The 22,138-nt window shown below is 35.0% G+C and overlaps 1 protein-coding gene across 1 annotated transcript in view; it reads right to left on the reverse strand.

Moving 5' to 3' along the window:
• Positions 1-5,994: 5,994 nt before the first annotated feature.
• Positions 5,995-22,138, reverse strand: part of Chsy (Chondroitin sulfate synthase) — a 186,563-nt gene continuing 170,419 nt past the window's right edge. The window contains exons 3-7 of the mRNA XM_071594336.1: positions 20,717-20,857; positions 13,186-13,366; positions 12,846-13,003; positions 9,994-11,029; positions 5,995-6,686 (exon numbers count right to left, since the gene is read on the reverse strand). Coding sequence (XP_071450437.1) covers positions 6,463-6,686; positions 9,994-11,029; positions 12,846-13,003; positions 13,186-13,366; positions 20,717-20,857 — 1,740 coding nt within the window. The 3' untranslated portion in view covers positions 5,995-6,462. The remainder of the gene's footprint in view (positions 6,687-9,993; positions 11,030-12,845; positions 13,004-13,185; positions 13,367-20,716; positions 20,858-22,138) is intronic.

Here is a 22,138-nt window from a genome sequence, read left to right on the forward strand (position 1 = left end):
AATTACCCATCTATCCCTAATAATAGATGAATTGGCCTTAGCTTTTGGTTGCCTCCTCAATAACTACTACTATTTATTGAAATAATTTTATTAAGAGAAAACTTTCAGCTAATACAGTAATAGTTTTTGATTTTTCAAGTCGCCATCCATTAGTTTCTTCATAATTACTGGTTTTTTGTATTGACGATTGGCATCAGTTTATGAAAATGGAGTTTATGTGTATTATACTTAGGCCAACAAGCTTAAATCTAGACAGAGAACATGGCTTAGATGAAGATACATAGCTTAGGTCCAGGCATACTTGACAAAAAGATAGAAAGGGCATTAATGGATATGGAATAATTGAGGCCGTGGGGATAAACAGCATTCCTATTGAACTATTGAAATGTTTAGGAAAATGAGGTAGGAAGAGTCTGTATGGACTGATTTATAGCATCTATAAGTAAGGAATCTGGCCGGAAGATTTTCTGGGATGAGTTTAGGTTCCTATTCCAAAAAAGGTAAAGGCTACATCATGTGAGGACTACCGAACAATAAGTTTGATTTCCCATTGTGCTGAGATGGTTCTCAGGATCATCAACAAAAGGATGGAGAGGAGGGTAAATGATAACTTTGGGGATGACCAGTTTGAGTTTAGGAAGGGGAGAGGTACACGTGATGCAAATGCAGTAATGAGATCATAATCGAGAGGAATATAGAATAAAATCAGGACGTATTTGCCTAGTTTCCTAGACTTTGGTACATGTCTCAAACTGCTCAGGTGTGATCGGGGGACAGAGAGTCCAGATGGGCAGTGCTTGGAAGAGGTGTAAGGCAGGATTGCCCATTATCTCTGCTTACAGCTTGCATGTGGAGAAAATGATTGAAGAGGCACAGGAAGAACTGAAGATAGGAATGGAGGTCTGTGGGGAATCCATAAAATCAGTTAGGTTTACTGATGATCGAGATCTAGTTTGTCAGTCATCCAAGTGATTTCAGCATTGTTAAGTGAATTGGAAATCCAGTGCGATAGATGCAGGATGAGAATCAATAAAAATAAAAACAAAGGTTATGTGATTTTCCAGAAAGAAAATGGCTAAGCTTAGCATAAAAACAGGAGGGCAAAAACAATAGTAGGTGCAACAATTTTACACAAATCAGAATTGTTTTCAATCAAAATGGTCGAAGTAGTAAGGACATAAGTTGAAGAATTATATCAGTTAAAGAAACTTTCACAAGGAGGGAATTGATGGCAGAGGTATTGATTAAGGATGTTCAGAAAAGGCTCATCAAAGCTTTGTTATAGAGCATAGTTATGTACAGCGCAGAAAGGTGGTCATTGAAGCAGGATGATAGGCATAGATTGGAGGCCTTTGAAATGTGGGTGTGGAGACAGATGTAAAAGGTGAAATATACCAAAAGGAAAACAAGTGAGGAAGTGTTAGGTATGATGGGTGAGAAGAGGGGTTTTTTAGGAGAAAACTTAAGGAGGCAGGAAAAATGGATGAAGGGCATAATGATCGGCAGTGGCATTTTGAAGACTTTAATATAGGGGAGAATGTTAGGCAAACCAGGAAAGGGCAGGAACAGGATAGGAATGTTGGAAGGGATAAAGGGAGGAAGGAAGTACTCAGAGATGAAGAGGGGCTTGATGTAGAGTAGGTTACTGGATTGTATTTTGTGAGGAGTCACAAAATATTTATTTGGTAGTTGTGTCCATCCAAAACCTTACGTAACTAGCAGATCACCTCATAAAAACTGTGTAATATATATCATAGTTTATATTACATGTTATCATTCATGCTGCATCCATATCATATTTAATTTGGACGAAGTTCTTTTTTGGTAGTCACCAACCTTTTTGGATGTCCAATAAATACTATTTTCTGCTGGGGTAATTAACTTACTCTCTGTTTTTTTACACTCATATTCTCTTTTGCACATCTGTTAAGGACACCCAAGAAAGATGCAACTATGTAGTATTTTTTCTTTCATTTTTAGAAAAATTTTTATGAATACTGCATGAATTCATTTGCCCATTTCTTTGGCTTTCCCATCATGAAATGCATGTGATGCATTTGATATCAGAATTCTATTCTATCTAGAATAACTCTGAGAATATGCTCCATTATATTCCCTGCTCCCTGTTTTCTACAAATGTGAATCCACTCTCAGCTGGTAAATTGATTGCTCGCCATACTTCCTTGACATAGTTCGAAATGAACATTTGGCTTTAATGCAAGTCATTGCTTGTGAGGGCAGTCATTATGGCAATCTATGCTTCTACATATTCTCCTTTTGCTCATAATTAGCAGGTGACCTTTTGCACTAACATCACATATTAGGTTTACCCTTGAGTGTATTCAAATAATATCTATTGGTTCATATTTTACATAGGATCATCCATTGGATTCAAGTCAAAATTTCATATTCATGCCAAAGAAACAAAATTAAAGCAATTTAACATCTGCAGTCATAAATCCTACAAGAATATGAGATTCATAAAGCAAACAGCTAAAGTGCATGCATGAGAGGAAATTAAAAAAAAAAACACCTTCAAATTGACAGATTTTAAGGCTAGTAATTTTAATATGAAATTTCTTGTAAGTGAATGCCCTCCTGCCACTTTATCCTGTTTTGGCACTTTCCTTTAATTGCACAAGGCTTTGGGAGGGGAGCAGGGGTGTACGATTTCATTTAATTTTCTTATGGGGGCAAAAATATTAGGTAAGATTAATTATTTCAGACATTATTGTTTATGAAGAGAGAATTTTAATAGTCCTTGATAACCAAAGAAGATACTGTGCAAATGATCACTAATGAAGCATTTGTTTGAGGATTATTCAAGCATTAACCGAGCAATTAGAAGAGTTCAGAAATGTTTGTTTCATGCTACTGTATGTATTCTAATACCATTAGAATAAAACTCAAGTCTTTCAGGTTGCATCCTTTATATGAATGAGAATGTATTTGAAATTATCAGTAGTCGTAGCGAAAAAAGTTACTGGTCAACTTGAATGCTTTTTCTTCTATTTAAAGAAAAAGATACCTGTTTGATATCAATGATAGTACTAATGATAATGGAAGATGAGGGGAAGGATGTTTCACCTCTTACTGATCAATGCATTGGGGAAGGAATTAAAAAAGGCAAAAATGGCCTCATATAATTTTAAGGACCATCCTATTATATTCGATTTTTATCCACCTTGAATTATACTCGAGTGGGAAATATGATATGAACTTTGCAAGTAGTGTTTGGAGTTCTATTAAATTTTTTTATCCATCAATAATCAGTGAACTAACCTTTTCCTTTGGGTGGATGGATCCTAAAATTAGGGCAAATACCAAACACCAAGACCATGCATGTGGGAATCTAACTTGGGACCTCTATGTTAGCAGTTGAGAAAGTTATCATTGTTTTGAATTTATTATTGTACCTTCAAACTAAGGCTGGAGTCTCAGAAATATAAAAAGCACCAAGAAAGAAGGCTAAATTTAACACAGAAATTGAAAGGTAAAAATATGACTAGGTACAATGATTGTTCCTGAAATTGGAAGTGTTTTGGACCAAGATGGTCTAAGTTGTTGGGGCATCAAAAGATGAATTGAGTCGGGCAAAGAAGCCTAAACAAAAGAATTAATGATAGGGACGTTGAGTATGGATGTTAAGAAAAGGTCTATAAACCCCTATAAGACCCCTATAAGGAGCATGATTTTGTTTAACACAGAAACATGGTCATTAAAGCAAGATGATGGATGTAGATTGGAAGCTTTTGAAATGAGTTCGTGGAGGGAGATGGAAAAAGTAAAACGAACTGAAAGAAAAATGAATTAAAAGGTGCTAGGCATGATGGGGGATGATAAAGTGGTTGGGAGAAATCCAAAGGCGGCAGGAAAAGTGGATACAGAAAATTTTGGAAGGCAATGAAATGTTCAAGAGTGTGATAGAGGGGAGAACATTAGGCAGTATGGGGAGGAAAAGGATGTGCACGCATATTGGATTAAATAAAGGGAGGAAGAAAGTATGTAGCATTGAAGAAGATGATTGAAGATAGTTGATAGAAGATAGTTGTGTGGGGTGTCAGGGTGTGCCTTGTTAAGAAAGGCTAAGAAATGTCGAGGTGTCAATTTCGTGTTCTCAAGAGATTCTTCTTCTGATGATCACGGAGCCATCTCTTGGTCCTAGACCAAGTTTCACAATGTCTTTACATTTCTTGTACATGTCACAGGTATACAGTGCATTGTGACCCAGCCAAAAATCCTGAAAATAATGATAATGGAAAAACTATGGACTATTCTTAGAATTCAGCTAATCAACCTGAAAATTCTTTAATATATTAGAATATTCATTTTAAACTTGGTGGTGCAAATTTAATGTGTGAACTCATATTCATTTCTCAAAGGGATATACACTCACTTCTAGGAATATCTTTTCTCTCTGTGCTCTGTTTAAAATCATGCCAATTGTCAACAACATGTTAAATATTCTACCCACATTTATTTCAAATGTATCCCTGTATCTCACTATTATTTATGAAATTTATATTAGAATTAGCACTTGTAATTAGGTTAATTGACCTTCCTTGGAATGAAATGTAAGATTAATCAGTTTTTTTAATGCTTACAATGTTTACAATCCAAATTGTTTCATGAATAATTATGTCAGACTTACTTATAACTCCTCTAGTTATAATTTAATATATTTTCAACTCCTAAAAAGATGGCCTAGAGATTATACCTTGAAAATGGAGTTACTGAATTAATCTGTTGGATATTTAGCATGTCAACATTTATGGTTGCAGAGAAAAATATGTATCAATATATAGACGCCTATAAATTTTAGTGCAATATTTTTAAACCCCTCTATGTACGAGAATTAACTCATAGAACATGAAGTTAGCTTTAGAGTTAATGAATGCCTACCAACCTTTTGAAAGTGGTACATCAGCTTTAACGAATGTAATCCATAATTAATTTCAGTAATATGGCCTCATGAAATTACAAATCATGTTATGCTGTGTGACATGTTATACTAAGAGTTTGATTAGTAAGAAAATAATTGAGTCCCCTCTCTTTATGTTCTTCAATTTATGCAACTAATTAGAAGATGGTTTACTTACATATCATTGCTGCTCCATGTATCCTGGGTTAAAAACATTCTATTTTTACATTAAATAAGATACCTGCTTCTTTACCTTTCCATGCACGGCAGAGACTCAAATTATCAATTGAAAAAAAATTCCATCAATATTAGTTTTTGAAGCTCATTAGTCTGCTGAAGTTATTAATTAGTCAAAACTGCTGAATTTAGGGCCCACTGCAGCCTGATGCCTTAATGATATTTGCATGGCATTCCATTATTAATAACTTACCAAAATAAACTGTCAACATAAAAATATGTATGCATTCAGAGAATATTGTTGCAGAAACTTGATCATCATAAGATAGAAATTTCCAAATGGTATTTTTCTTATTCTGCAAACCTTCAGGAAGTTAGATTCAAGTGTTATTTTTTACATGCATCACAATATCAATTTATTCATATCTGGATTTTTTCATGTCATCCCTGAATTTTCTCCAAACAACTAAGTCCATGGTTTTGAGATTGGATGTTATTTCCATTACTTGAATGACTAGGAACTCGTTAAAATATAGCTATTAGGAAAGTTGCTGAGTTATAAAACTTACCATCATTTTTCATTCAAACTTGAGGGTCAGTCTGAATATTGAGCATCCCATATAGTCAGGTGCATCAAGAAAATATGAAGCCCTTTCAGTGTAACTGAATATTCAGATCTTTCTGAAACCTTATGAACCCTTCCACATTTATTGGTCGTATTGATTTTTATTTTTACTCTTTTCATGGAAGTGTTTTAATAATACCACCATGTTAGGATGCAACTGGGTAAGGATCCAGGATTTGGATATGGCTGGGAAACTAATAAAAGACAAAGTTCTACTTTTTTTTTAAACAGTAGACATTCATTTTCCACACATGCAGTCAATGCAGAATTTGACTAAATGAGTAGCATAAAAATGACTATTCTTTCACATAGGCACTTCAGTCATTGAGTACATAAAAATATCACTTAAAAATTCACAAATAAATAAATTACACAGGTAACAACAGCCTTAAAAGTATACCACTCAGTCATGACAAAGCAAATGTGTCTGCACATGCATCCCAAAAAAAAATTCACAGTAATAAAGGTGGTACACACTTTATCTTACTCAGATGATTGATAAAACTCAATGCATATTGTGCACCACAACTTAAAATGATGCTCTCGAAACCTAATCACAAATTCCATTATGATCAATGACTAATCTTCACTGCAAGTCATGAGGCCAGCGAGAACTATTCATAACAACTTTTAGGAACATCAATATTGAGCACAAAAGTTAAAAAAGACTGATTTCCCAGAAATTAATAAAAGCAGTGCTCCCACAATGTTGGAGTGGGACTTAATTTTTCATTAGTGTTCAAGTAGGTCCTAATATTTTTCTTCTGTCTCTTGCAAACTTAGAAATGTTGGGATCTGCTCTGATGATGTTGGCTAGCTGATGTGTCCCACCAAATGTGTTGGCACGTGTCCCTTGGCACATTAATAGCTGAGTAGCCTCTAAATTGGGATCGCAGTGGACTAAATGGAATATGTGCACAAGGCCAGGGTCAGCTGCACGGAAAATCTTGACTTTTTTGGAACCTGAAACAAATCAAGAATTTTACTGGTAAGACCGATAACAAGAGTGTAGGATTTTTTTATTTTGCTGAAGATATTTGAATATAGTACTTGATTCACACTTGAATATAACACTTGAATTTTTAGCCTGTATAGAACAATGGCTCACACAGCATTAATACAATTGATTTTTCTAGTTTTCTGAATTGTCTCACCAAATTACCTTTACCAAATTCACTCTTTTTAGCATGATCTGTTCAACTGGAGTACAATGAAAGCTCTCGTTTAGTTAAACTGGCGTGCAAAATGCCGTAAAAAGCTTATTTAAGCTCAGAGCTTGTAGGAATTTCATAGGTTGGGGGCAGAATGAACACCATGCCCAATTCCATTACAGTATTGAACATATTCCAGACCTTACTGAAATTAATATAGGTACCTTTAAACCCAGTGATTCTTATACTCTGGATTGTAATTCCCTGGGAAGGATTGAATTGAAATTGGGAAGGATATCAGGAGTTTCAAAACTTTGAGAATAAGATTGAAAAACAGAAACCTAAAAATGCTTTCATTTGCTCATTTATATTTGCAATTTCATCTGAAGTATTGATTGCCTGGTTCTCATCAGGCATTTTCTTCAGCTTATTTTTGAATTGAATATTACGATATTAATTTTTCCTTATGAATTGTTCATGTTGTTAAATTAATAAAACTGGCAAAGGAAACACATTTATGGGAAAAGAAATTTGTCAAAATGGAAAATAATGGGGATGATGGAAAAAAGTTGGGACTCACGGTAAGAAATTGTAGGATATGAAGACAGGGAGAATAATAAGTGGTTGAGCCATGAAGGGAGATCAAGGAAATAAAGGTTTGAAACTACAAGATTGAGGGCATGAAGAATTATGTTTGTAAGGCCACTGCAAAAAAGATATGTGTTAGAACTACTAAGAATTATTTCACATTAGTCATACCATCAACAGGAATTACATAGTGCTATCCCTTTTCTTGACTCTGAAAGCCAATATCATAATTTGTAGAGACCTTAACATTGATATAACCCTAAAAACTGGCGATTGCCAGGTTCTTGAAAATCTTTTGCTATCTTATAATTTATCCTGGGCAAACAAAGAGCCTATTTGATTTTCTGCCTGCCTAGATGATGTAATTATCAATTGTGGTCCTGAGCAGTATAGCATAAGTGTTATTGACTATCTCCTATCTGACCATCAAGGTATAAGCTTCACTTTTAAGACTCAAATAACTCCAAAGATATTCTCAAATAGAGGTAAAACCATAATCATTAGGACCATAACAATAGACGGTTTAGAGAGCTTCAAACTGCTTCTATCTTGTATGAATTGGCTTGGGATTTGCACAGACTCTGTTGAGAACTTCGTTTTCCAAGTTTTTAGGTGATTTTCTAGACATTTTTAACATTGCTTTCCCAAAAAATGCTAAACTAAAAATAATCTTGGGTATTTATTAGCTCTTAGATATGATTAACTTAGTTACTACTACTCTTACAAAACCAGCAGAAGCCTGCATGACAAAGAGGCTTACTTGAAATACAAAAGATATAATTATAACTCAATTAGGTGTGTAAAAAATAAAGCTTATAAGAGTTTTATTTTCAATGCAAAAAATAAGCAAAAGGCAGAATGGAGAGTAATCAATCGAGAAGTTGGTCATGGTAATGCAAAAGTAAATCTTCCTTTTACCCCATACACTAAATAATTTTTTCTTAAAAGCTGTTGATAACAATTTATTCTCTCGAAAAGTTGATGCTGCCAATATTGGCAATATGCTGCAAAACCTTCCTTCAAATGATTTAAAATTGAAATCGAATTTTGTTACTCCATTGGATATTATATCGTCTGTAAAAAATTTTTAAAAACCAACAGTGAGCATATTTATGGTCTGTCTAATTCCATAATCAAGGAAATTATTGTGTTCATTATGGAACCATTAGCTATGTTACTCAACTTATGTTTTGAGACAGGAGATTTTTCAATAACTCTAAAATATTCCAAAACAATACCTGTTTATAAGAAAGGTGATAAAGATGATTTAACTAAATACCGCCCCATTTCCATAGTCCCTGTTATTGGTAAAATTTTTGAAGCTAAAATAGAAGGTCAAATATTGATTTTTTTGAGTGAAATAATCTCTTTTCCAAATCACAGTATGGCTTTTGATCTGGGAAATCTACTATTATGGCTGTAGAGTCCATAGTTAATTATGTCATTAATGCATTTGAAGAAAAGGAATCAGTCTCAGTGACACTATGTGATCTTAGTAAGGCCTTCGACTGTGTTAATCATTCAATATTACTATCAAAGCTAGAATATTATGGAATTAAGGGTGTTGCACGGAAATTAATGAAGTCATATTAAGATGATCGCCTCCAATTGGTTGAACGTGATGGCTGTCGATCTGCAGCCCTTTAAGTAAAATGTGGTGTCTCACAGGGCTCTGTGCTTGGCCCAGTACTTATCATCGTCAAGATTAATGATTTTCCCCATAACATAAAATCTAAATCTGTTTGATATGCTGATGACACCTCTTTTGTACAAAAATGTCAACATCAAGAAGATGCAAAGTTACGATCTAGCATTACCCAAAGACAGGCTAAGGAATGGTTTGATATTAGTCATTTAAATTTAAATACTAAAAAACTGAGCATATTGTATGCAACCTTAAATTAAAAGATAACTGGAATTGAAACCGCTAAACTACTAGGAATATATATTGATACGAAACTTAACTGGGAGACCCACATCAGTCAGATCTCTATCAAACTGAGCAAAGCTGTATATATGTTAAGAAAGCTCAACTTTCTTATTTCAAATGAATATCATTTAACACTTTACCATGCCTTCTTTCAAGGTTATTTGAATTACAGTGCTGAGTTAGGGAGTCATTCCTCACATATCAAAATAATTTTTATACTACAAATGAGAGCTATCTGCTCAATTGCTAATATACCACCACGTGATTCCTGCAAGCCTTTTTTTATTAGGTATGGAATCATGACTGTAAATCTTCATCACATTTAGGAAGGTACACTTATATATTAAGTACTATTTATATTGACGACATTTAATACATTGGTACCATTTTTCAAAATGAATAAAGTATTATTATTATCATTATCAATTTTGCAAAATATCTCACTAAGAGTGGACTATCCTGAAAAAAATTAATGTTAGGAGTTGTTTAACAGCAGTTATGATAGAAAGGTGGCTTCAAGAAATTTTATTTCACAAACTTCAATTTAACCCTTCACTTTTGGTGAAAGATGGTTCAATCAAAACAGTCAATGTACACCTACCTGATGAGTGATTTTCACTGCCCAGTTTTCCAGCTCGAATAAATTTCTCATAGAGATCAACATCCTCCTTACCCCAACCGCGTATAGAAGTGTCCATTCCTCCAACTGCCTTCAGATCACTGTGGTAAACACTCACAATGCCAAATCCATAGTTCCTCCAATAACCTTGGTCATCATTAATGATGAAATGGTTCATGGATTCTCTGCTAGTAGTGTTTGCATGCACAACTTCTGGGTCAAATTCACTAAACACTACTGGGAAATACACTTGATGGCCCTTTATCGTATTTAGTCTAATTCTCCTCAATGCTTCTGGTGTAAAAGCAATGTCTACATCAACAAGGAACAGCAAAGCATCCTCCTTGCAATGTGCGGCACCCATCTCGAGAGCCACAGCTCTTGCAAAATTCTCTTCCATGACTGGAACAACAGAAATTTTGGCACTAGGATACTTTCGTTGTAAGGTGCGTAGGAGTCCTATTGTTTGATTAGCAATGATCACTCGAGGACCCTTGTTTGCAGTGGGAGGCCCTTCTTCTTGAGGATCAGGGAAGAGGACAACAACCAATTCTGTAGCTTCATCTCTCTGTAGGCACACTGTCTCATATGTGTCAAGGAAACGATGAAATGCATCAAGGCGTCCGGCCAGAGGAAGTACAAAGCTAATAACTTTAGATTGTGGCAGTATTGGTGGGGGTGTTGTGCTCCTCAGTCCAGATAGTAAAGTTTCAACCCCAGCTTTCAGATCTACCTCGAAACCAAACATGCTCATATCTTTCGAAGTAGAAGGAATCGCAGCTGGCTGACCATCAATAACTTCCCGGGCTTCAATCCCCAGGAAGTGGCGGTGGATATAAGCGTGTCGACGAACAGGAACAGTCATTTTGCGCCCCCTGTACTTTTTGTAGACTAAAAGCAAATCAAGGATGAAGTCAGCACCAAAGAGAGGGTTGATTCTTGAGTAGGCATATAGAACTTCTTTAAAGTCAATGACTCGCCCACGTTGCTTGGAGAAGGCATTGATGGAATCCATGACCTTGAATTAAAGCATATGTACATTAATACTGCATGAAATGAATTAACAATTATTGCCCAAATAGTCTAGAAATTTTTACCTTTACTAGAATGGGTACAGTAGTACATATGTATGAATGTATTTAACAGAGCTCTCAGTTTTTGTCTGCCACATCTTTTTAATTTTATGGACCATACTAAAAAATCAGTCTAATGAGCATGGGATGTGAATTGATTTAAACAAAATGAACGTTATGAGGTTTTCAGGAATGAGGAAAGAACTTAAAAATTAAAATAAGAGTTCATTAACCAGAGCAGGGGGAACAGTTCATGTATCTGGAAAGTGTTTTGGACCAAGATGGTCAAAGTAGTTGGGACATCAGAAGAAGAATTACATCAGACGAAGAAATTTTCATAAGAAGGAGGGTATAGCTGACAGAAACATTGGGTAAGGATTTCAAGGAAAGATTAGGGAAAACCTTGATATGGTGCACAGTTTTGTATGGTGTGAAAACATTGTCATTGAAGGAGGATGGTAGACATAGATTTGGAAGCTTTTGAAATGTAGGTGAGCTATCTATGCATACACTTATCTGTCTTTATTCTTTAATGACAAAGAATATGGAAATAATTCGCTGCAAGATTTTAATTTTGATTGCATTCAGAGGGTGGTTAACAATTGGAAAAGCTGAAAAATCCTAGCAAATTATTGCCCTGGGGATATTCAAGGAATTTGACGGAAAGCCTAGAATTTTTTTCATGGGAATATTCTTAATTTCACTTGTCAATTTTTTTTCTGAGCCTTTCAACAATGACAATATTGATGGGAGAATGGTCATGTTGTTGTGTTTCAGTTTGATTGCACTAGATCATTATATTAAATTATACGATGGAAGCTGATCAAAAATTTTTGAGATATTCATGCAGTAGGCATCTTTTTTATTTCAGGCATAATTTTTTGAAATTACCTATGAGCAAGGCATTTCAATCCTAGGTAATCTCTAAAAGCCCAAAAATCCATCATCTGAAAATTCATAATTTAATCATACACGTAATCCACTTTTTGTGACTATTGTGATGTATATTGCACAGTAAACCCAATAAAAACAATAGTGTTTAACTGCACTTTATTGATGATTCTTGAAATCAGGGTATGTTTTGACAAGCTTGGAAATTAAGGGAAATCCTTATAAGATTTGGCTGACTACTCTTTTGGGCACATTTCTCATTATAGTAATTGATTTAAATAATAAACCACATTTATTAACATGAAGATTGGTATGAAAATTGAGGGCAGAGCTCACCCAGTACTAAGCCCAACTGCACGTGAAATTCATGCATCAGAGTAAGGGGGAGTTCCTTTCTCTGGGCCACCTATGGTTACTCTAAAAGATCTGGTACCCAAAAAATCAGACAGCTTTGGTAAAGCTGAGGGTGCAGAGAGGTGTGCTTGGGCATCAAACCCAGACCCTCTGGTCAGTAATACATCACTCTACCCGCTGGACTATCATTCCCTCCAATAAAACCATTAGGAAAGGCAAAATGATTTGATATTGACATATTAATGATTTTTGCTCAGAAAAAGATCTTCAAAATCTAAAGTACAGTACACATTTTTAGAAAAATCTAATTTCAAATTTGTGATGAAAAGTCAATACTATTTTCTGCTCATTGTACACCTCACATCCAAAGAAAATTAAGTATTCAGTGTTGGTATATTGTGGAACTGATCATAATGCTACCCAGTATTTGGATTTGATCATATATTTTTTTCACAGTGACCAGAAAGAACGAAAACCAGCATTTAAAAGAATACCAATATAAATGTACAAGCATACCTCCCTAAGAACATCATCCAAGCCTTCTCTCAATGCAGCCTCCATACGTCTTCTTGGATTGGAATTTGTGTCAGAAAATAAACTGCGAGAGATAAAATCCCAGCAAATAACTTCAATTTCCTTCTGAGGCTTAAACTGGTTCATTCCTGGTGACAGCCCTGAAAGAACATTATTTAGATGATCAAAAAAATTAGAATGTATAAAAAAATCAAGATAAACAAATACTAGACTGGGTTTATCCAATCCAGAATCTATCAGCAGAGGGCAGTTTATGATAAAAATTGCAGATATTATCTTAATTGTTGGAGAAATTTATACCCTTAAAGTTAAAATAGCATACCAAGTTTAGCATTGTCACCAAGGTATCCAGGTTTTCCTCTGGGTATTGGGAAAAGTGGAACACCAGGTGCAATATTATAATTCTCTGAAGCATTCGGCTGGACATTTAATAAATTCAGCACACTCGCTATGTCTCGGTGAAAGTTCAGTGATTTTTGCTGCATTTCCTGAACTTTCAGGGTCTGCAAAATTAAGAAAGTGAAGCAAGCACATTAATACATTTTTGCATATTGCAATGTGGCATTAAAGAAAACCCAGGGTTACATACAGATACTTCCTAAGATGACACCATTTTAATAATCCTAAAGGTTGGTTTGACATGTGAGGTTAGACCTGTCATGATAAGCCCAATGGCATTGAAATTCACGTCAGGGTTAGGGAGCAATTTCCTTTCCTGTGGCATCCCAGGAATATCTGGTGCCCAAAATATTATGGCTCTATTTGGTCTAGCTAAGATTATTCAGAAATATCACCCAGAATTGAACTCAAGCCCTGCAGTCAGTAGTCCAGCACTCTACCCACTTGATCCTGCTAGCTACAAACTACTCACTTTTTACAAAACTTTAATTCATACCTAAATATTAAATTTAAGAGTATCCATAACCATTAATCATGCCTTTCTGGTCATTGACCACCACAAATATCAACCAAAAGTTTTGAAAGGTGAGAGTTGAGCTTGCTTTGTACTAAGCCCTTTACAGCATGTGAAATTCACACTTCAGGGTAGGGGTGCCAGTTCTATTCCCTGTGCAATACCTGTGGTTTACCAAGAAGATCTGGTGCCTGAAAAGTCTTGCAGCTTGGGTGAAATTGAGAGTACTGAGTGGGGTCACCTGGAATCAAACCCCAGGGTCATGCAGTCAGTATCCAAGCTCTTTACGTACTTAACTACCATGTCCCCATATTAACGATAGTTTAAATTATACACAATAATGGTAGTACAACAGTATGCCTGGTACAGTGCAACATGATTACTACACATCCTAATTAGTTGTTAGGGTAAATGAAACAAACATTGAATGAAGTCAACTGAAGTCATCTAATCCCACTCCTTAAGTACAACATACATACACTGAAATGTAACAGAAACACATGACATTATAAATATTCAGGCATAATAAACCACAGGAGTTAGTATGTAAAAATCCATTCATTGAATCTACTTCTATGCCCTGAGTTTCTGAGTTCGATGCTTTGGGGCATAAAAGGTTTAGAGATCATTTTGGTTTATTGTAGGAAAAAAAAGAGAAGTCTAAGATAAACTTACAGCACCAAAAGGGGGACACTTTATAATTATACTGATATATGTGCTTACACATATATATGTCTGCTCAGGCATGTTGTTCACTGTATGGAAAATGCAAAGCTATAATCACAATCCTTCCCAGAAATCCCTGGGTCCCAGGATATCCCAGGAAAAACTGGCTATCTGACAACAGATTAAAGCACTATATAGAGCTACATGTACAGGCCTGTAGATTCTTGAGTATATAAGAAAGATTATTCATATATGAAGGCAATTCTTATTCTATTGTTCACATTTGCACCATGAGTCAGGAGGCATTTGGTTCAAAGTGAACTCGTGATCTTTTAGCAACGCATCAGTGGTATTAATTTTGTGAGTGTTATGGGATTAAATTTAATCCAAAGTAATATTTGAAAATATGTATAATTAATTTCTCAGGCATCACTCACACATTCCTCTTAATGAAGGTTGAATGACTGATGATTTTTAAACAATATACTCGCAAAGACATTTTATTGTTTCCCTTGATCCTTCTTAGAGAATATAAAACCAAAATTTGTTGAAATTCATAGTCTTCTGAAACATTGAAGATAAGTGAGAAAGTCAAATTGTAATAGTGACTACTGAGACAGCTATTACATTTCTGAAAATTAAAGTTTGATTTCATATATGTGACACCCTGCTGTTGGTATTTTGAATATTTTTTCCACCTGTGGTTTATAGTGACTTCATTCCAGTGAAAAAATAATCCAAAATGCTTTGCAACGCATATGAAATCGAACAATATTTTAAAGTTAATAAAATTAGCATTCTTTATTCAGTCTTCCTATAGCTTTCATTTAACTACCCAAAGTTCTACTTTTCTCTTTTTCTTATATGGCTGGTGATTTCCAGGCAAAGGCACAGTGGTAGTCCCTGGGTAGCACACTGGGCATCGGGCTAAAGGGGGGAACATTGCTTGTACCCCGGGGATGCATCAAGGCACCCTCAGCTTCACCAAAGCTGTGTGATTTTTTGAGAGAGCCTGATTTTTCTGGGAAAGAACCTGGCCCCCCTATCTTGATGGATGAATTTCAAACACTGTAAGGTTATATATTAGGTGAGCTATATCTCCCCTAACAAACCAACTTTCAAATTGATAACTGTGGTTTTTTTATGGCTTATATAATGAATTTGGCATCGAAGAACAGTTTATTGTGAGTTGGGGTTTCAGGTTGTGTCTTCCTAGGGAAGACTAAGAAATGTATAGGTGATTAGTCTATTTGTTCATCTAAAACCTACCTTAAATGGTAGACTACATAAAAATACCCCATTTAAGTATTTAATATCCTACTGCATTAATAATTTAGTCTAACTTTACCATTTGAAATTTAAAAAGAATGTTGACTGGAGTGAAGTATCAGAAAAATTCAGTTGGAATACAAATAGTTTTCTTAATAATAACAAACTACTGAAATATATTCTCACATCATATATTTCTTTTACTGAGAGAAAATCTCCTGGAATTTATCCACCAAAACCAAAAATCTTCTAGAGTCAGAAATTCATTAGGTGGCAACCCTAATGTCCCTACCAGCCAAAATCACCATATCTCAGGTCAATGGGCCACTAGAACACAATTCATTCTACCACATCAAGACCATTTTCTATGAAAAAAGGTCAGCAACTTATCTAGATAATCCATGCACTTCTTCATTTGCATTCCTCTCTCACCAGCTAATTTTTTCATTCTTCTCTATTCAGGCATCTCCAAAGCTCCCAATCTATGCCACTCCTCTTTCCCCAAATGCCAAGATTCCCAGGGAAAATAAAGTAAAACCCATATCAAGGTCTTCATGAATCTTTTGCTTACTCTTCTCAGATTCTTGATAATACCATGTCAATGATAATTTAAAACTTGTTTCTGTCATTAAGTCTCCTGCTGATTGCATTAATCGCAATGCCTACCTTGACATCATCACTCTGGTCAGCCAACGATAGAATGATCCTAAATGCTAAAAAGTTTAATACAAAATCATTTCACCACAAACAAACAATAATACTGTTTAATTAGAGAATTAATAATGCAACTCTACCCCATGTTAATCCCATATATGAGGTTCTATTTTCCTCTGTCAGGGATTTGCATGATATAAACTCTAAAAATGTTGTATAATAGTCTTGTTTGTCCAGTTTTGGAATATATGTGTGGAGCCCTTGACAAAACTCATCAAAAATCGAAATAGTTCAATTTATCTACTTTAAGTTCTCTCAAGTTGATATATTTTCTACAATGTTCTTTAGAGGTAAAGTATAAATATTTTACCCATGCCACAACACTGGATTTGGTGTCATGAAGCACACTTAAATATTCAAGATATGTAAAAATCTAATTGTAGGTCCATCACTCCTGGGTCTATTACAATTCAATCCCCCTAGTTTTAATAAGAGAAGTCCCACTTTGTTTGGTATTAATTTCTACAGATGCAATTATTCTTACAATACTCCCATTACTAGAATTATGTGGAATTGTAATGTGCTCTCAGCCACTTGGAATTTCCAAAATATCTCTTATTTCTTTTAAAAATTTTATCCGAAATCTCCATATAAGTCATTATGCCGCAAATGGTAATACACATTTGTACAATTTCATTGCACATGTGGATATTTTCATTGTTATCTAATTCCTTAATTTTACCTATTAATACTGACTCTATAACCTGTTATTTTATGTTTTGCATTGCAATAAAATGAGATAGTAGCCCATGCACATATAAATTCAATTCAATCATTATTTGGCAATGTATTATATTGCTGTCTTAATTATTGCATACCAATTAAAGTTTTCAGATACATATGATTAAAAATAGTAACCCATGTTTTTCACTTACTCAAAGGTTAAATTGCAAGTTAACATGAGTTTGAGTCTCATTAGGATTTGGCCAATCAAGGCTAGGCTATATTTAACTATCATTTTAAATTAATGGATTCTGATTCTCTGTATAGTAATTTGATAAGAGTTCAAACTCTTTTCCAGCTTTTCATTGGCTTGACTTGGACTAGACCTTACCCTTCTCTCATGATATATCTTTCATGGAAAATTTTGGAGCCTAATGGATTGATTTTTGACAAAAACTCTCAATTTTGAAGTTCTCTCTCCTCAAACAAGTACAACTAAGTCAACTGAAAAGGTAGGTGTCTCAAATAATTTCATACCCAGTCTTTTTGCAATCCGTAATGTTAGTGAGGTCCCCAGTTTAGACTTCAGTAGATGCAGTGATCCAATTTAGGGAATTGAAACCACTTTCACCTTAAGTCTTAGGATTCAATGTAGATATAAGTACAGAGATCCATATGAAATGCTGTGAATGTGTGTCATCATAACTATTATTTAGGAAAATAGTAAACATCAGCACGAATGCATCAATGACACTTGATTGCATCCTCAAAAGAGTTTGAAGACCTCCTACTCCACCATACCCAGCACTTACTCACTTGTTTTCCTTTCTGTCCTTTCCAGCTTCTTCATCCTTCTCCACAACCACCTTTCAAAGGCCTCCAATCTATGCCTTTCATCCTGCTTCAATTATCACCTTTCTGCACTGTACATAACTATGCTCTATATCAAAGCTTTAATGAGCTTTTTCTTAAACAAATTTTGCATAAATTTTTCCACCTGCTCTAGTTTTTGCCTTTATATTTCAACATTTAACTTAGCCTTTCTCCTTCTGGAAAATCGTACAATATTTGTTTTATTTCTATTGATTCACATACCACATCTATCAAACTAAACTTCCAGTTAATTCAGCAATTCTTGTAACCCCTTGGCTGACTTACAAACTAAAGCTTCGTCATCAGCAAACCTAATTGATTTTAAGAATTTCCCACTGATTTTCATTCCTACCTCCAGTTCTTCCCATGCCTCTTTAATCATTTCCATCACATATACATTGAACACCAACCGTGATAATGGGCAATCCTGCCTTACACCTCTTCCTAACACTGCCCATCCGGACTCCCCATGCCCCTGTCCCTCCAATTTATTCCTATTTCCTGCCATATACTCATTAGTTTTTCCCAATTCACTCAATTAGATGACTTTTCGAAGTATAGGAAACAGGCAAATATGTCCACATTGTCTATATTCCTCTCTATTAGTGATCCCATTATTGCAATGGTATCACGAGGAGGTAAGGAGTCATTTACCCTGCTCCCGTTTTTTGATCCTGAGAACAACTTACCCTGTGTGGGATATCAAACTTATTGTTCTCTAGTCGTCATATGATGTAGCCTTTACCTTTTTCGGAATAGGAACTAACACTGATCTCACAAAGTCTTCCAGCCAGATTCATAGATGCTACGAATCAGTCCATATAGTCTCTTCCTACCCCATTTTCCTAAACCTTCTAGTAGTTCCGCAGGAATGTTGTCTACCCCCACAGCCTTATTTGATTTCATCTCCCTTAATACCCTTTCTATCACATTGCCAAGTATGCCTGGATCTAAGCTATCTTAATCTACATCATATTCTCTTTCTATGTCTAACCTTGCTGGGCTAAGTTCTTTACAATAGTGTTCTTCTATACATTCCTTCCAACTGTCTTGGATCTGTTTCAACTAGTATTTTCCCTGACTTATCCCCAATTACTAACACAGGTTTTCAGTTCTTACTTCCCAATAGTGTTTTCTTTTTCTTGTATAGCACACCAATTTCACTGTTCCTCGGCAAAATTTCCATATCCTCACGCTGCATCTTCTTCCTTGCTTCTTGTGTTCTATTTGTTATCCATCTCAAGTAGGTACTTAACTCCTTGTACTTCCTTCTACCTAACTCTGTACTTACATTCTTTTATTTCCTTCTCTCATCTAGCTTTCTGATCATGTCATCTGTAATCCAGGGTTTCCTGGCCATTTTCCTATTAACAGTACCTTTGGTTTTTTTGTGGCTTTCGACATCCCTTTTTTGATATATTCCTTTTTTTCCTTGATGATACTCAGCTACTTTCCCTCCCTCATGATATTGCCTACAGCCTGCTGATACTCCTTCCTTGTCAATCCAGGTTTTTTTGCCATTCACAATTCCTCCCAACAACACTTGACGAATTATGTGTATTTACTATTTACTTAATTTTTCAACCAACTAGACTAATAATTCCTCTCTATAATATTTATGCATATGATATGGTTTGCTATTATGAATACCTATTACCCTCTAACATGTACATTCAGGGTCCATTCTTAAATCAAGTGCGACCATTTTCATCTTTTTTGGCCCTCCCATTTGTAAGGAATCATAACACTTGAACTCTCCCTCCTTCCGCTTATTTAATTATTGCCTCCATCATTATTATCAAACAGTTATCTTTTTTTTAAAAGAGTATGTTAAGGTTTGATAATAGCATTTTTCATAACCATTACTGACGATTCCAATGTTGCATTTGAACTGAAAAAGAACACTAACTTTAAAGATGGATTGTTTATTTGTGGCATTAGAACAGATGCAGCGAAACAAACATTTTGACTTCCTTTTAACAGGTTGATAAATGCTTGAATAATTCCAAAATGATTGCTTGATGTTAGGAAACTTATGAAATGGCACACACCTCCCCATTAAAAGCCCTGCATATTTAAATGATAACTGTTTTAGCTGCTTGCGCAGCAGTAACATTTGCGTGATTTTAATATGGCTTCCCTTCCCAGTTAGCACTCAGGAAAAGTGCTCCCGCATTGTCTCTAAATATGATAAGAGTCCACGAAATAGGCTACATTAGCCACCATGCTTTTTTAATATCTTCATGGTTTTGTCTACCTTTTATCCATTAATCCATCAATACAACTTAGGAATATATTAACTTATTTTGTGTTTAGTAATTTCCTCAGTGGTTAGGCTGCGGATGAATCTCACAGAAGGTATCAGAAGAAGAATTAAGTACATACCTAGTAACAATCCTTGCTGCACCAACAGAAACAGAATAAATAAAAATAATAGTTAGCACTTCATTAAAAAATAACATGTAATATTAACCTAGAGGTAATTTTTTTCCATTCATTTGATTTTAATATATTTTTCTGCATAATTCTGAAATATGTACCTAACCATCAACATATCATCTCTAGAACTACAACTTTCACTTTTAAGTTTCAAACAAATAATCATGTTGACAACAGCGCTTTCTAGTGAAAATAGCAATTCTGAGAATTGATAGCAAGGTTTACTAATGAGAGGTGGTTAGTTCTGAGTGAGTTAATGCTTCATTTGTAAAAAAAATCTTTATACCTTCAATTCTAATTACAGCTAGTGAATTACCCGCATGTAATTGTGTATCCTGTAGAGATTCTTGTGGTTCTTGATTGGATGAAGGGTTATTGCTCGATGTACTTCCTTCTGCTTAAGGTTCCCTGTGAATGCCTCATGACCACTGTAATTGTGATACAGGATAGTCTGCATCTGAAATAAATTATTTTCAAGCATTATTAACCCAACATAACTGAGAATATGGATAAAATTTAGGTTATAATTCAAAGCAAAAATCATAATCATTTTTCATGACTTAAATTGACCATCAGTGTATGTGTCTTTTAATGTAGCATTTACTAATTCTGATATACAAGCATTAATTCAACAATGAGGCCCTGGATTTCAGATTTACGGTGAATGCATATGTCCTTTTTTCTAACCTGCTCATCAATAAGTTCCTGAAAAATACTACACATTATCAATTCCATTTAAAATGGAAGTAAAATACAGCCGAAAGTTTGGTCAAAATTACATAAAATTAATGAAGTTAGATTTGGTTTTTTTGAAGTACTGATATACCTATTGAAAATTAAGCTTGTGGTTTAGCATAAATTTGTTTTATATATTATACAGGTTATCCTAAATTAGCACATTCCTCAGGCTGTACAGTGTAGATAGCGAAGGAAGAGTCAGGGTGGGCTGTGCTAGATAGGGGAGTAAGTCGGGGATGTCCATATATCACCTGTTAATTTCAGTATGTATATAGACACCCCCGAATTAGACAAATGGGAATGAGGCATGGAAAGGAATGGAGGCAGGAATGAAAATAGGTGAAGATTCCATTAAGTTAATTAGATCTGTGGATGATAAAGCTCGCCGGTATGGCCAAAGTGTTACAATCATTACCTAGCACATTGCAGAATCACTGTGTTAGTCATGGGATGAGAATCAATGAAAATAAAATCAAGGTAATGAGATTCTCAAGGAAGAGGACCGCTAAGATGAACATTAAGTTTGGTGGATATTAAATAGTACAGGCAATACAGTTCACTTATTTGGGAAGTGTTTTGGATAAGGGATTGGCAAAGTGGTGTTGGGCACTAAAAGGAGAATTGAGTAAGAAGGATTCACAGAGAGACAGGAGTACCTCATTCGAGGATGGAAAAAAAATGCTGGCGAAGACTTTAAACAAAAGCTGTTTTTTATGATTGAGAAACGGCCATTGAGGCAAGATGATAAGCATGAATTGGAGGCCTTTGAGATGTGGGTGTGGAGAAGAATGGATAAAATAAAATGAATGGAGAGGAAAACAATTCATGAAGTTATTGTCATGATAGGAGTTTAAAGAAGTTCGTTGGGAGATATTCAAAGAAGGTATGCCAAGTGAATGAAGGATGTACTTAGAGAGGCAATGGGATACTGAAGACGGTTCCAGAGTGGAGAATACTGGGAAAGTGAGGTAGAGGAAGATTTAAAATTATAAATTTCGTT

Source organism: Hetaerina americana, unplaced genomic scaffold, assembly GCF_022747635.1.
Source record: "Hetaerina americana unplaced genomic scaffold, ioHetAmer1.1.p SCAF_6, whole genome shotgun sequence".
Classification (NCBI taxonomy): domain Eukaryota; kingdom Metazoa; phylum Arthropoda; class Insecta; order Odonata; family Calopterygidae; genus Hetaerina; species Hetaerina americana.